The 13,457-nt window shown below is 36.5% G+C and overlaps 1 protein-coding gene across 1 annotated transcript in view; it reads left to right on the forward strand.

Moving 5' to 3' along the window:
• Nucleotides 1–12,400, forward strand: part of LOC126298019 (popeye domain-containing 2-like) — a 176,711-nt gene extending 164,311 nt beyond the window's left edge. Inside the window, exons 6-7 of the mRNA XM_049989341.1 lie at nt 9,226–9,255; nt 10,944–12,400. Coding sequence (XP_049845298.1) covers nt 9,226–9,255; nt 10,944–11,008 — 95 coding nt within the window. The 3' untranslated portion in view covers nt 11,009–12,400. The remainder of the gene's footprint in view (nt 1–9,225; nt 9,256–10,943) is intronic.
• The last annotated feature ends 1,057 nt before the right edge of the window (nt 12,401–13,457 follow it).

Below are 13,457 nucleotides of genomic sequence, written 5' to 3' on the forward strand. Positions count from 1 at the left end.
AGACTGCAGTGAATCCATGCAAATTTTGTGCATTTTTGTGGGAATTTCAGTATTCCAGGATTTTAATTCTTGGCTCTATGGTCACATCACTTATTAATTCATCACCTATGTTTATGCTTTCTTATAAGGGGGAGGGGGGTAGTAACAGTGCACTGAGAAGCCTGTAAGAGAGTATCTTTAAGTTCTGACCAGAAAAGAAATTATGGATCATATCTTGGATTTCTACTTATTCTCAGTTTAGTTCTATTTGACTGGAATTTAACTTCAATTAATGATAGGTGGTGATCATAACTGATGACTCCTCATTTTACTTTTATATTCAAATTTGTCATTTATTTCTCTTTGAAATGGCTATATGATCTATTTGAAATTCTCTATGATAAAAAACTGAGCAAGGCGGCAGAGTGGTAAGCACACAAAACTCGCATTTAGGAGGACAATGGTTCAAACACATGTCTGGCCATCATGATTTAGGTTTTCCACGATTTCTCTAAATCGCTTCAGGAAAATGCTCGAATACATGGTTCCTTTGAAAGGGCATTATCAGTTTCCTTCCCCATCCTTCCCTAATTCGAGCTTGTGCTCCATCTCTAATGACCTCATTGTTGAGAGAACATTAAACACTAATCTCCATCTCCTCCTCCTCCTCCTCCTCCTCCTCCTCCTCCTCCTCCAAGATAAAGATATGGAGATCTCCAAATGTGTTGATGTCACTTTCAGTCCAAAGGCTTTACAAAAGTTGATTAGTCTCTTTCCATTTTTATTAATCCTTTGATGAGCGTAGTACAGTCCTACAGTTGCTCTGAATTTCTTTTCCTTGTCAGTTTTTGAGTTAGTCTCCCAACAACATTTTTATATGGTGAAGGGGAATAGCAGTTGTAGTTTCTCCCAGTAATTCCCAGAATTCTCCCACTTTATGTGGCTGTTACTGCTCATAACTGTTCATTGGTGCATAGGTATTGATTAATGAATGAGCTATTTTTCCTGATTTGATTGATAGTAATGAAATTCTTTTAGAAGGTAAAGTAATGTTCAATACTGAATGTGTGTTTTTTTTCCCCAAACCCAGTTCCAGTTGCAATGGTTTGCCTATGTAAATTCTGTAATTTCCTGAATCAAAGTGACAGTCATCATCATATCTTGTGTCTTGTAGCACCAGAATTTGAATGTAGAGTTTGACTAGTATGTCACTCAATTGCTTTAATTTTCCACATTATTTATTGAAAATAAAAAACTTAGTTTGTTATATGTTGAAATTTTCTTAAATCAAATGCAATGAGCGTATAGTCAAATGAAACTTCCTGGCAGATTAAAACTGTGTGCTGGACCGAGACTCGAACTCGGGACCTTTGCCTTACTGGCAGAAGTAAAGCTGTGAGGACGGGGCGTGAGTCGTGCTTGGGTGGCCCAGATGGTAGAGCACTTGCCCACGACAGGCAAAGGTCCTGAGTTCGAGTCTTGATCCGACACAGTTTTAATCTGCCAGGAAGTTTCAAATTAGCACACACTCCGCGGCAGAGTGAAAATGTCATTCTGTATAGTCAAATATTTGTGCCTGCAAGAGGTACAGTTTGAAATATGTAGGTGCTAATGATGATGATGTATTTCCTTCATCAGCAAGAAATTAATACTTTATCTTTTACAGCGATTCAAGTAGTACAACAGTGCCGACTGTGATTGTTAACTACAGTCAAATTTGATGAATCCAGACACACAGGCTGAGTAACCTGAAGAGTTGACCTAAAATATTTCTGGAACCATTGAAGATATGTATTTCACATCTGATAGTCTACAAAAGACACGAGTTGTGTTTTGCTGTATGGTCATTGCTCACAACTATATATACTGCTCATTCATTTCTTTAAATTAAAGTTTATTGAATATAATTTGAGAGCACTTGAAAAGAGGAGAGTATGTCTAATGCTCATTTTTCTTTCTGATGAAACACATCACAAGAAATGGGAAATGTAAATATAAAGGACAAGCGATGATTTTGCCATTTTTGCATGGGGCACAACTGACACGGTGATGAGTACCTTGGCCTTCATATTTACCTGCCTGTCTCTGTCAAAAGTTTCATTGCAAACCATAACGTGCATCTTACAACTATACTCTTATTTTCATGAGCTTTTAAATACCTCTAAAATGAAATGTGTGTCTTTAATAAAAATAATATAGTTGCTTCAATGTCTTGGTAGATGAAACAGTTAAGAGTACTCACCACATAGATGATTACTTGAATCTTCAACAAAAATAAGTTGTTTCAAAATATTCGGTGGCCCCAGAAATATTTTAGGTTCACAACTAAAGTAACTACTACTAAATGCAATGGGGTGAGCTACACCTGGACTCCCCAGATTGCTGGTCAATATATGGTGGATGGTATCTGGTTGGCTGACCATTCTGTTTCCTTTGTGGTACAGCCAAAAAGACATTATTCCCGTTCATTTTCTTCTGCACTGTGTAATTACAATCTGATCAATTTATCTAATTTGCTTGATTATTCCAACACAAGGTTATCATATATTCTAGCAATATTTGAGAATAGATGAAATCTTCTGTTGTGAGACCTTAGTTCTAAGATAACTCTTTTTCTGTGAGCCTAACAAGATTTTGGATTCTTCTTGTATGGCTTCCACTGTCCAGGTTGGTGGTGCCACACTGTGGAACCAGTTTTTGTGGCCCACACAAGATCCACTTGTGCCTGTTCTCCATACTTCAAATACCATTCCATATCTGAATGTGAATAAAAGGTATGTGTCTGTCATGGATACTGTGTCTTCAGATTCCATTGGTATCTTCCGATGAAGTAATTCTCACTGTAAGAAGTTTTGCCTTGTCTCATAGTGGCTTCAAGGATATGACTATTATCTCTTTTAATACTCTGGCCAATACAGTACCATCTACCATTCATATATCAGTGATTTGTGGAGTAGAGCTGTAGATGTGAGTGAAAGCTGAGAGATCAATGCATGGCAAAAAAGTGTCATCACAATGAAACCTGTGTGCTGCTGAATAAAAATATTGTATAGTTCATAATAAAAATGTAGCAGTATTTTAACTGAATCATAGATGATAGAACAGATGCTCTGCTGAAAACCAGATGATGCCTCAAACACTAGCAACCAGCAGCATGGTTTTGCCAATAAAGTGGCATGTGAATGTATATATGTTGCTCAGCCAGAACATTATGAATACACAACAATTAGTTGGTCCAGAACACACAAGAGTCCCAATAAATTGTCTATGGGATTATGCAAGCCTTCAATATGTGACAGCATAAAGATAGCACCAACTGTCCCTGTACAGGTAATACAGTTCTTGTAGAGTAAGAGGTGACAGTCTGTGAGCTCTGAGCTAGTGTTAACTAACATTTGAGATCTGATCAAAGGGGTCAATATAAAACTATCTAACGATGCAGGATGCCGGATGCACATTGAAATAGTCATCACCATGTTTTTCAAACCACTATTGCATGGATATCTGTCTTGTTAGAAAATATCACATTTATAGCAAAGGATACCAGTCTTAATGCAATCGTAGAAGCCAGCAGTAATAATGAGATAATCTATGTTTTTGTAACATTTTTATACAAATGTAACTATGTATGTGCCTCAATATTTTTCTTGAAAATAGGAGTGCAGCAGTGCGGCAAATTGTTGTAATACACTGTTACACTTTGTGTAGAAAGAGGCAGGGGAATGTATGAAATATCAAGGATAAGACTACAAGAACATCACAGACTTTTCTGCTTTTCCTTAAAAACTATTAAAAAACCTCCAATGCATTTGATTTTTAGTGAGGCACTAACATCAAGCATCTTGTCACAACAACAGTTTCACCATCATATGTCAACTTCTGATATAAACTGAGAATGGCAGCACACAAACATGGCATGACCCTGAACTCTTTGATATTGGCTTCTTATCATTTTACCAATTGGGATAGTGCAGTAGTAAGACAATGAACTTGTATTCCAGAGAACACCCAGATTTAAGTTTTCTTTGATTTCACTACATCATTTATGGGAAATGTCAGGATGATTCCTTTGTCAAGGACATGGTTGATTTTCTCCTTCTTTCCTCAAATCCAGCATGTGCTCCATTTCATGTTACCTCATTGGCAGTGGGATGTTACATCCTACCTTGCCATCATTCTTTCCGTTCATTTTTATATTCACAATCTAGTGTTTATGGAAGTAGCTTAATTTAATGGATAACAAACAGGCTTCTTCACTTTTTCCAGCTGGAGCTGAATGATTTCTTGGTATCCTCTGTGTCTCTTACATTAATGTGCTTGTTACGTATCAGCATACTTATTCCAAAATTACAGGAGCTTTCATAATGTTCTGGTTGATCAGTGCATTATAGCCATTGCAACCGGTGTTACATGTATTAATTTACTTGTTTATTTGTCATAGTTAAAAAGAGCTTCTTTTTCTTTATCTTTTTCTTTATTAGGCCAAGCTACTCATCATACATCTATGATTGCCTTGTCAATTACCAGTAATAAACTATTTTATTGACTGCAGCCTTGACATAAATTCTTTTCGTGTTTTGCACGTGTGTGTGTGTGTGTGTGTGTGTGTGTGTGTGTTTTTTTAAATTGTGGGCATGCGTTGTGGGGGGGGGGGGGGGTGGGTCAATTTTCTGGTCTTGTTTACAAATGACTGTTTTGTTTCATGTATATCACTTTTCTCTTTGTCAGTTTTTCCATTCCTCTTTCCTTTCATTGTGACTAGTTTGTAACTAAATTTCTTGTTCCTCTCTAGTAGTTATCACATTTTGCTTTAACATTTTTTTTTGATAATATGTTCCACAATTTTTTTAAATTTATGTTAAGGGTATTTCCCTAATATTAATTTAAACAGTGGTTCTCTTATCTAAACTAACTCTCTCTCTCTCTCTCTCTCTCTCTCTCTCTCTCTCTCTCTCTCTCTCTCTCTCTCTCTCTCTCTCTCTCATAGGAAAAGATTGATGCATAAAGTGTAATTCAGTGAGAATGGATTGGGGGAGGGGGGGGGGGGGGGGGGGGGGGGGGAAGAGGAGGGAAGGCAGGAGTACAAGGTGATGCTGTTCAGAAATGTATACATATATCCTGATAAAGATCTTCTGCCTGCTTACTGGGTTGAGACAGCCATCTTCCTGCTTTTCTAGTGGACTGAGTTATGCATGAACACAAACGTGTTACCCTATGTCTTACTTCTACTCAAATTTTAATTCATAAGATTACAGATGTGACAACATACTTAGCATTCCATGTTTTCATTCAGAGTGTTTACAGAACACAAATGTACGTGATTTTGACAACAGGTATCTAGTGATGAAAATCAGCATCAACTTCTGTAGTTGCAGCAATAGTTTAAAGAAGTTTAATTTTCATTTTTTGATTCTAATTCGTAAGTGAGACTTTTTTTTCATATTTTGTTCATTTTTCCTCACCTATAAAAATACGCTTGCATTTTTAAATTTTGTAAAAGAATACAGTAGATTTCTGCAGGTTTTTGCTTTTTTTGAAAGGGACTGTTTCCCTTCTGCAAGATCTAGTGCCACAAGAAAATGGGAATATCCATTCATGTCTGTATCACACTCCATAGTCTTCTTTATTCGAGATAAATGTATTCTCAGTGAAATTAATTAGTTTCATACAGATCTGCTGGTACATAGCAATGCAATATCTCCTGAGACTGGAATGGCTCTTGCAAATCTTGCACATAAATATTATAGAGTGATTAGGAAATCCAATGATAAATTCATTTAAGTGGCTGTGCTTTGTTCCTTTATGTTTTTAACTACAAAATTGTTGTGAGGAATTACCTCAAAATGAGAGAATGTATTTCCTTTCAGTTACGAAATTCATTGGAAGAGTAGATTCCAGTCAGAACATGGCAGTAACACAACATGAAAATGTTATTGTGACAGGCCTCCAAATTATGCTGGACTGTGTTAAAAAATTGTATTGCATGCACAGTTGGATAATGGACACTGATCACTAGTCATTGGCCTTAGCTATAAGCATTTTTAGCTGACTGGGTACCCAAATTGTAGAATTCTCATTCATCTTTCACATGCTGCTGACTAGCTGGTTAAGAAGAAAAAGGAACTCTGAAATTTAGGATATGAAGTCAGCCTAGAGAATCATGATATTGATATCAGTCAAAATTATTGCTGTGAAAATAACTTTCTTTTTACCAGTTATTTCTACTCATAAACTGAAAAAAATAAAGGTGAACATCTTTATCTTGTGAATGATTAACTCTTCAAGGTCTCAACTTACAATATTTTTACTAATTTCTTGTGAGTGTACATTAATAAATTCAAAGTTTAAAAAACAGTTTATGTACAAGTGTGTACTGAAAATCAATTTCCCCTAATTTCCTGATGTCACAGCACTCATGTCTTAATGAGAGGGTGCTCCATGTGTGAATGAACTATTTAAATTTGAAACTTAATTACAGCATGGACTGATATACACTCCTGGAAATTGAAATAAGAACACTGTGAATTCATTGTCCCAGGAAGGGGAAACTTTATTGACACATTCCTGGGGTCAGATACATCACATGATCACACTGACAGAACCACATGCACATAGACACAGGCAACAGAGCATGCACAATGTCGGCACTAGTACAGTGTATATCCACCTTTCGCAGCAATGCAGGCTGCTATTCTCCCATGGAGACGATCGTAGAGATGCTGGATGTAGTCCTGTGGAACGGCTTGCCATGCCATTTCCACCTCGCTCCTCAGTTGGACCAGCATTCGTGCTGGACGTGCAGACCGCGTGAGACGACGCTTCATCCAGTCCCAAACATGCTCAATGGGAGACAGATCCGGAGATCTTGCTGGCCAGGGTAGTTGACTTACACCTTCTAGAGCACGTTGGGTGGCACGGGATACATGCGGACGTGCATTGTCCTGTTGGAACAGCAAGTTCCCTTGCCGGTCTAGGAATGGTAGAACGATGGGTTCGATGACGGTTTGGATGTACCGTGCACTATTCAGTGTCCTCTCGACGATCACCAGAGGTGTACGGCCAGTGTAGGAGATCGCTCCCCACACCATGATGCCCTGTGTGCCTCGGTCGTATGCAGTCCTGACTGTGCCGCTCACCTGCATGGCGCCAAACACGCATACGACCATCATTGGCACCAAGGCAGAAGCGACTCTCATCGCTGAAGACGACACGTCTCCATTCGTCCCTCCATTCACGCCTGTCGCGACACCACTGGAGGGGGGGCTGCACGATGTTGGGGCGTGAGCGGAAGACGGCCTAACGGTGTGCGGGACCGTAGCCCAGCTTCATGGAGACGGTTGCAAATGGTCCTAGCCGATACCCCAGGAGCAACAGTGTCCCTAATTTGCTGGGAAGTGGCGGTGCGGTCCCCTACGGCACTGTGTAGGATCCTACGGTCTTGGCGTGCATCCGTGCGTCGCTGCGGTCCGGTCCCAGGTCGACGGGCACGTGCACCTTCCGCCGACCACTGGCGACAACATCGATGTACTGTGGAGACCTCACGCCCCACGTGTTGAGCAATTCGGCAGTACGTCCACCCGGCCTCCCGCTTGCCCACTATACGCCCTTGCTCAAAGTCCATCAACTGCACATACGGTTCACGTCCACGCTGTCGCGGAATGCTACCAGTGTTAAAGACTGCGATGGAGCTCCATATGCCACGGCAAAGTGGCTGACACTGACGGCGGCGGTGCACAAATGCTGCGCAGCTAGCGCCATTCGACGGCCAACACCGCAGTTCCTGGTGTGCCCGCTGTGCCGTGCGTGTGATCATTGCTTGTACAGCCCTCTCGCAGTGTCCGGAGCAAGTATGGTGGGTCTGACACACTGGTGTCAATGTGTTCTTTTTTCCATTTCCAGGAGTGTAGTTTCATTACACACATCCCCACTACATACAACAATTCAGAGCCCTCTAGCACCAAAGGGTTGCAACTTGCATCAGTGAAACTGGAAATTCACCTTTTAATATGCATGACATTTAATACTTCAACTGATATTGAGGACGGAATAAAAAATTCATAGACATTACTTTGCAGCACATCCTAATAACTCATAAAATTACAAATTTAATATGAAATGTGAAACTTTTAAATTATTTCTGTATTATATATGAGAACTCTGTAAAAATATTGAGAGTAGAGATCTTGAAAAATTGTTTATACACAAAATGCAGGGCTTTATCTTTTCAAATGGCAAAGCTAAAAACTTACTGATTTTTGAATAAAAATAAATGGGGAAATGAATCTAAAGCCATTTGAAATGGAGACTACAATTGGATTATACTTACTGTTGATGAAACAGCTGAAATGTCTTATTTTTATTTTCTATAGATAGATGCTGATATCCTTCATCTAATAGCTTTAATGGTGACATAACCTTAAGATCTAAGCTGACACCCCCACAACCACCACCACCACCACCACCACATTCTGACTTGTGACTGTTCACAATTTGTGGTACTGAAACCAGTAATGTATTAATTCCATCACAGGGTACTTCTTTTTATTAAAAAGAAAACATTCATGATCATTATATCATAAACACTGTCAAACTATTACACAAATGGGGCATCCAGGTGATTCTGGTGCATATAATCTTAGAAGTGTTCATCAATAGTAGCATTCTGAACAGACAATGAAAGTAACAAACATACATTACATGTGTAACAGTCACCATCCTCTGTAATGTTCATAGAGCAAATTAGTTAAATCATAATCTTCCCTCACCCTCCTCCTCCTCTTCTCTCCCCCCCTCCCCACCTCTCTCTCTCTCTCTCTCTCTCTCTCTCTCTCTCTCTCTCTCTCTCTCTCTCTCTCTCTCTCTCTGTGCCCAAACCACTCTCAGATCCCTCCTGGAACAGTGTTACCCCTGAGTCTCAAAGAATAAAAGAATAGGTACTGAAAATAAAAATAATCAGTTCTTCATCAGGTTTGTATAGAACATGTATATATTTGTGTAGAAGTGAAATAGTTTATGCCAGTTAGTTTTTTGTGACTGCAAAGTGTTGGCAGTTTTTTACTGTTTATTTTGTGATGTGTTTTCTGTATAAAGTTACTGCAACGGCTTTCTGATATTTAGCCATTTTGAAAATATTTATTAATTTAACATATTTTATTGTTGCTTTGAGTTAAAAGATGTGAATGCTGCATATAATTTTATAAATAGCCATTTATACTTAATATGAAAATTCGTATTTCTTTTGCCTAGGTATGCCTAGGATTAGGTACTATTATTGTGGTAAGTTTACAATATTGGATGTTTACAGTGCCCTTGTTTCAGCATGATTTTTCTTTTTGTTTTTAATGTTTCTGTTAGTTCACAGCATTTGTAAAATCCTGGCAGTGCAGTATTTCAAGAATGTATACTCAGGTTAAAATTTGGTTCTCTACAAAATACAAACTGTAGCTGTTTTAGGAAGTCTTCTAGCTTTTTGGCTTCCTTGTCAAGAATTCTCACATATTTTGTGCTAGAGAAATTGAGGGATTCAATTAATTTTAATAATCTTAATGTATCACTGTTATCAGTCATGGACAATCACAAATGAAACACCATTAAAATGAATCAGATTAACCAAATCTTTAAACTGTAGAGAGCACAAATAGATTTCTTGATGCTGTTATTTTTAATAGCCGCACATGTTTCATATCATGAATGAGTGTCTTTTTATGTTATTTTTTATTCTGTTTTTTAGGCTTTATTAGTGGCATGTCACAGAAATATGTTGTTTCACACTGTCTGTAATTTTCGCTTATTTGTGAGGGGGAATGTGGATAGAATGTAGACCAATATGGACACTGGTAGTTACTAATTTTTGAATCTATTGCATACACTCTGTTATAACAGTTACTCTGCTAAGTTATAAATTTACTGTGGGGTATAACAAGATGGTAACTTACTTATCAGAAAAATTAATGAATTTCAAGAAATTAAATTAATCACAGTTCTGGGAAATAACTAACACCCTACACACACACACACACACACACACACACACTAGAAACTTGACAAATTTTTCTTCTCAGTTTTAACTTCAGTTCCTCAACATATATTACTACAAAACAAAACATACAGAATTTGTCAACTTTTTTTTTTACATTCAAGTCTGATGACTTTAGTATGGAGCAAAATCTACTCCTATTTCTAACTTCTTTCTCAACCAAGAGTGCTGTTTGTTTTTGTTTATATAGAAATAGTATACTGAGAATGCAGATTTTGAAAACTACATTCTAAGTTTCATGTTTGTTTCATGATGCACCAGTTTACATCTCAGTCCATGGAAATTTTAATTGAAAACATATTTCATAAAAGGAAATGCATCTCACTGAATGAGGTGTCAGATTGACTTCATGTTTTCTTGTTACAAATATGTTTGTGTAATTGTGTATAAATAACAGGATGAGACTGAGATAATTGGGACTTTAGGATGCTGAGATTAGTACTCAACTCTCACATGAATTATTTTCCTGATGTAAAATGCACCTCTTGCCTTTTTGAAAAGAACTGATTAGTTTTGTAATTATTATGAAATTGTGACTGCACTGATTCCTGTTCATGTTACAATAATCCACAAAATAAGTGAGGTATTTGCATCCCAATATAAAATTTTCTGAGTGCTGTTAAAAACCAATAAAACTTTTACAGATCAATAGTAAAGGGTATTAATAACAGATGTTTTACAGTTTTGCCTTGTCAGTGAAAATTCAAATCAATAAAATTGCAGCAATTTAAAAATAGTACCATAACGACATTGCTGTGAATTTAAATTGCTAAACTGGTTAACCAGTATGTTACAACTACCCATTGAAATGTTTGCAAAATCATATACAATATCTCAGCAGTTAAATGACAGATACATACTTACTTTTTTTAAATATTATTGTATCTTGTTGCATTCTATATTTGTTAAATCAACTTTTATATTTCAGCAACTGACCCAAATGCTTGGAGATTAGGGCGAATAGAAGAGGCTGACCATGAAACTCCAGTATGAAAAATGTTTAGAAATCAGGTTGTATGTATGTGGATGTGTGTTGACAATCTGAAATGTGAAAATGTACGTAAATTTCTAATAATGATATTATGTACTGGTACTGTTGGAATCCTTTTTTGCCACTTTCTACCTGCAATGTACAGCTGGTTAAAGTCTAACTGAACTCTAAAACGTTTGCAGAAATGCTAAATGTTGATTATACGTGATGTGTAAAATAAAATAAAAAGTATAAAGATCAACTTACTAATTTTGTACAAAATAGTGTGTATCAAATAAGACTTGCCTTCTGTGAACACTCATTGAAATATTAAGCAGTTTCAAATTGAGTTGTTTCTAACCCAGTAGTTGCTGAGACAGGAAAGTCTGATTTATGTAAACCAAACCAGTGGTTGCATTATTAAAATATAAAAATTTGGATATAACTGCATCTGTGTGCATCAAATGTCACTGTTTTATTAATGATGCACAGCATGCAAGAAAGACAACATTCATTGGGAAGGGTGTAAACAAATCAGTCAGCAAGATCAAAAAGAGAGCTTCAACTACATTAATGCAGACTGTACCTGTACAGAACACATGATGTTGAAATCAAACAAATTTACAATATGTATTTTTGTACAAATGTATGTTACAAACTGTTAACGTAGGTGGAAAGTCAACATTTACTGTAATCATATGGTTCTGATGATGCTGCATATTAATATCTTTTGAAGCTATATTTTCCGCCAGTGTTATAGGTGTGTGTTTTCATTTCCATTCCCTGAATATGGAACAGAAAACTGTAACTGTCCAAGTGTTGTGTGTAACTTGTATGTTGAAACAAACTTCAGACTTTATTTAAGTATTATGAATCAGACCATAATTCACATGCTAAATATTTCATTGATCAAGTTTATGTGTGAGCAATAGTGTTATTGTTCAAGTATGTTAGCTTAAATAAATGTGTTAGGTGTGTTACCACAATATAATACAGAATTTAACTTGTTAATAACAGTGTTAAATTACTGAATTACTATTAGTCACTGCACAGAAATGAAGTGATTAAAAAGACATTATTTTAAAATACCTCCTTGTGTGGTATATTTTTGTAGGAAAGAATAAAGAAAGATTGATTGTCTTAATCCTGAATGATTTTTTTTTGTGTAAGAATGCTAGTCATAATTCAACATTATTGCTGAATTTGGTTTTCTCTTGTAATTTAAATATGTTCTGTAGAATCTCAGAGTTCATAAAAATGAATGTGATTGTAGAAGATGAATATTTAGTATATATTTTATGCAGATATTTTGTTTTATACACACATTGTATACAATATTGAAGTTCATTTGGCATACTTTTCAAATAAAGCTGTGTTTACAGTTTCCTGGAACTGCAATAAAGATTCAAGGATTTTCTGTTTCTTTCATTCATAACTGTAATACCTTACTTGCTTACTAGAAAGCTGCTTACCATTGAAAAAGTTAGTTTTTTTTCCAATCTCCCATGGATCATAATTGCAACCTCTTGCCATGATACAGAACAAGTCAGTCTTTATAATTATAGTACATCTTTTCAGTGAAAAATGTGGCATTATGTGAACAGTTTAAATGATATAACAAATGGTCTCTTTAGAAAAATACTCTTTCTCTCTCCCTCTCTCTTAAAACACACACACACACACACACACACACACACACACACACACACACACACACACACACACACCTCTCTCATAAATTCTTGCAACACTGGGTAGGTGTTCAGTTTTTTATGGCTGAATACCTGTGCCACACCAACAAGCTCGAATGAAGGACAGTGTAAATCATTTACCTTGTTGATTTCAAACTGTGAGTGATTGTTGAAGTAGAACTTCATACTGGACTATGTGTACTGTGAGATTGTTGTCAATGTTTAAAGAGCTGCCTACAAGAAGTTCTAGATTAGGTACCACATATTTTCCATATTATACATTTCTAAGCAATAAACATACTACTTCTGAATGACCGGTTATTCCAGAATGTGATGTCACAGGATATTAGTGTGTGAAAATAGGAAAAGTAAGTAAACCTCATCATTTTGATCTCCAAAGTCTGATATTATCCACAAAACAACAATTGCAGAGCTGAAACATTAAAGATGATCTATAACATGTGACTTCTATTTCAGGTTTTTATCAATAAAAATGTGACTTTAGAATACTCTGTTTCATTTATTGATTTACCATGAAGCATTATTTTTAATTGGGGAGTGCTGAATTTCATGTAATGTGTTCTGTCTCTACTTAGTAGGAGTTGATTTGCAGAGAACCAATTATTAATTGTCAAGAAATTATTATTTATATCTTCAGGTGTTGAGGTTACTCCATTTGATCTGATTATAATACTTAACTTTGTCAGCAAAAAGAAATATTTTTGCTTCTTGGGTATTTGGTGGAAGTTCATTTATATACAAGATGTTCCAAATGACAGAC

This window comes from Schistocerca gregaria, chromosome X, assembly GCF_023897955.1.
Source record: "Schistocerca gregaria isolate iqSchGreg1 chromosome X, iqSchGreg1.2, whole genome shotgun sequence".
In the NCBI taxonomy this organism is placed as follows: domain Eukaryota; kingdom Metazoa; phylum Arthropoda; class Insecta; order Orthoptera; family Acrididae; genus Schistocerca; species Schistocerca gregaria.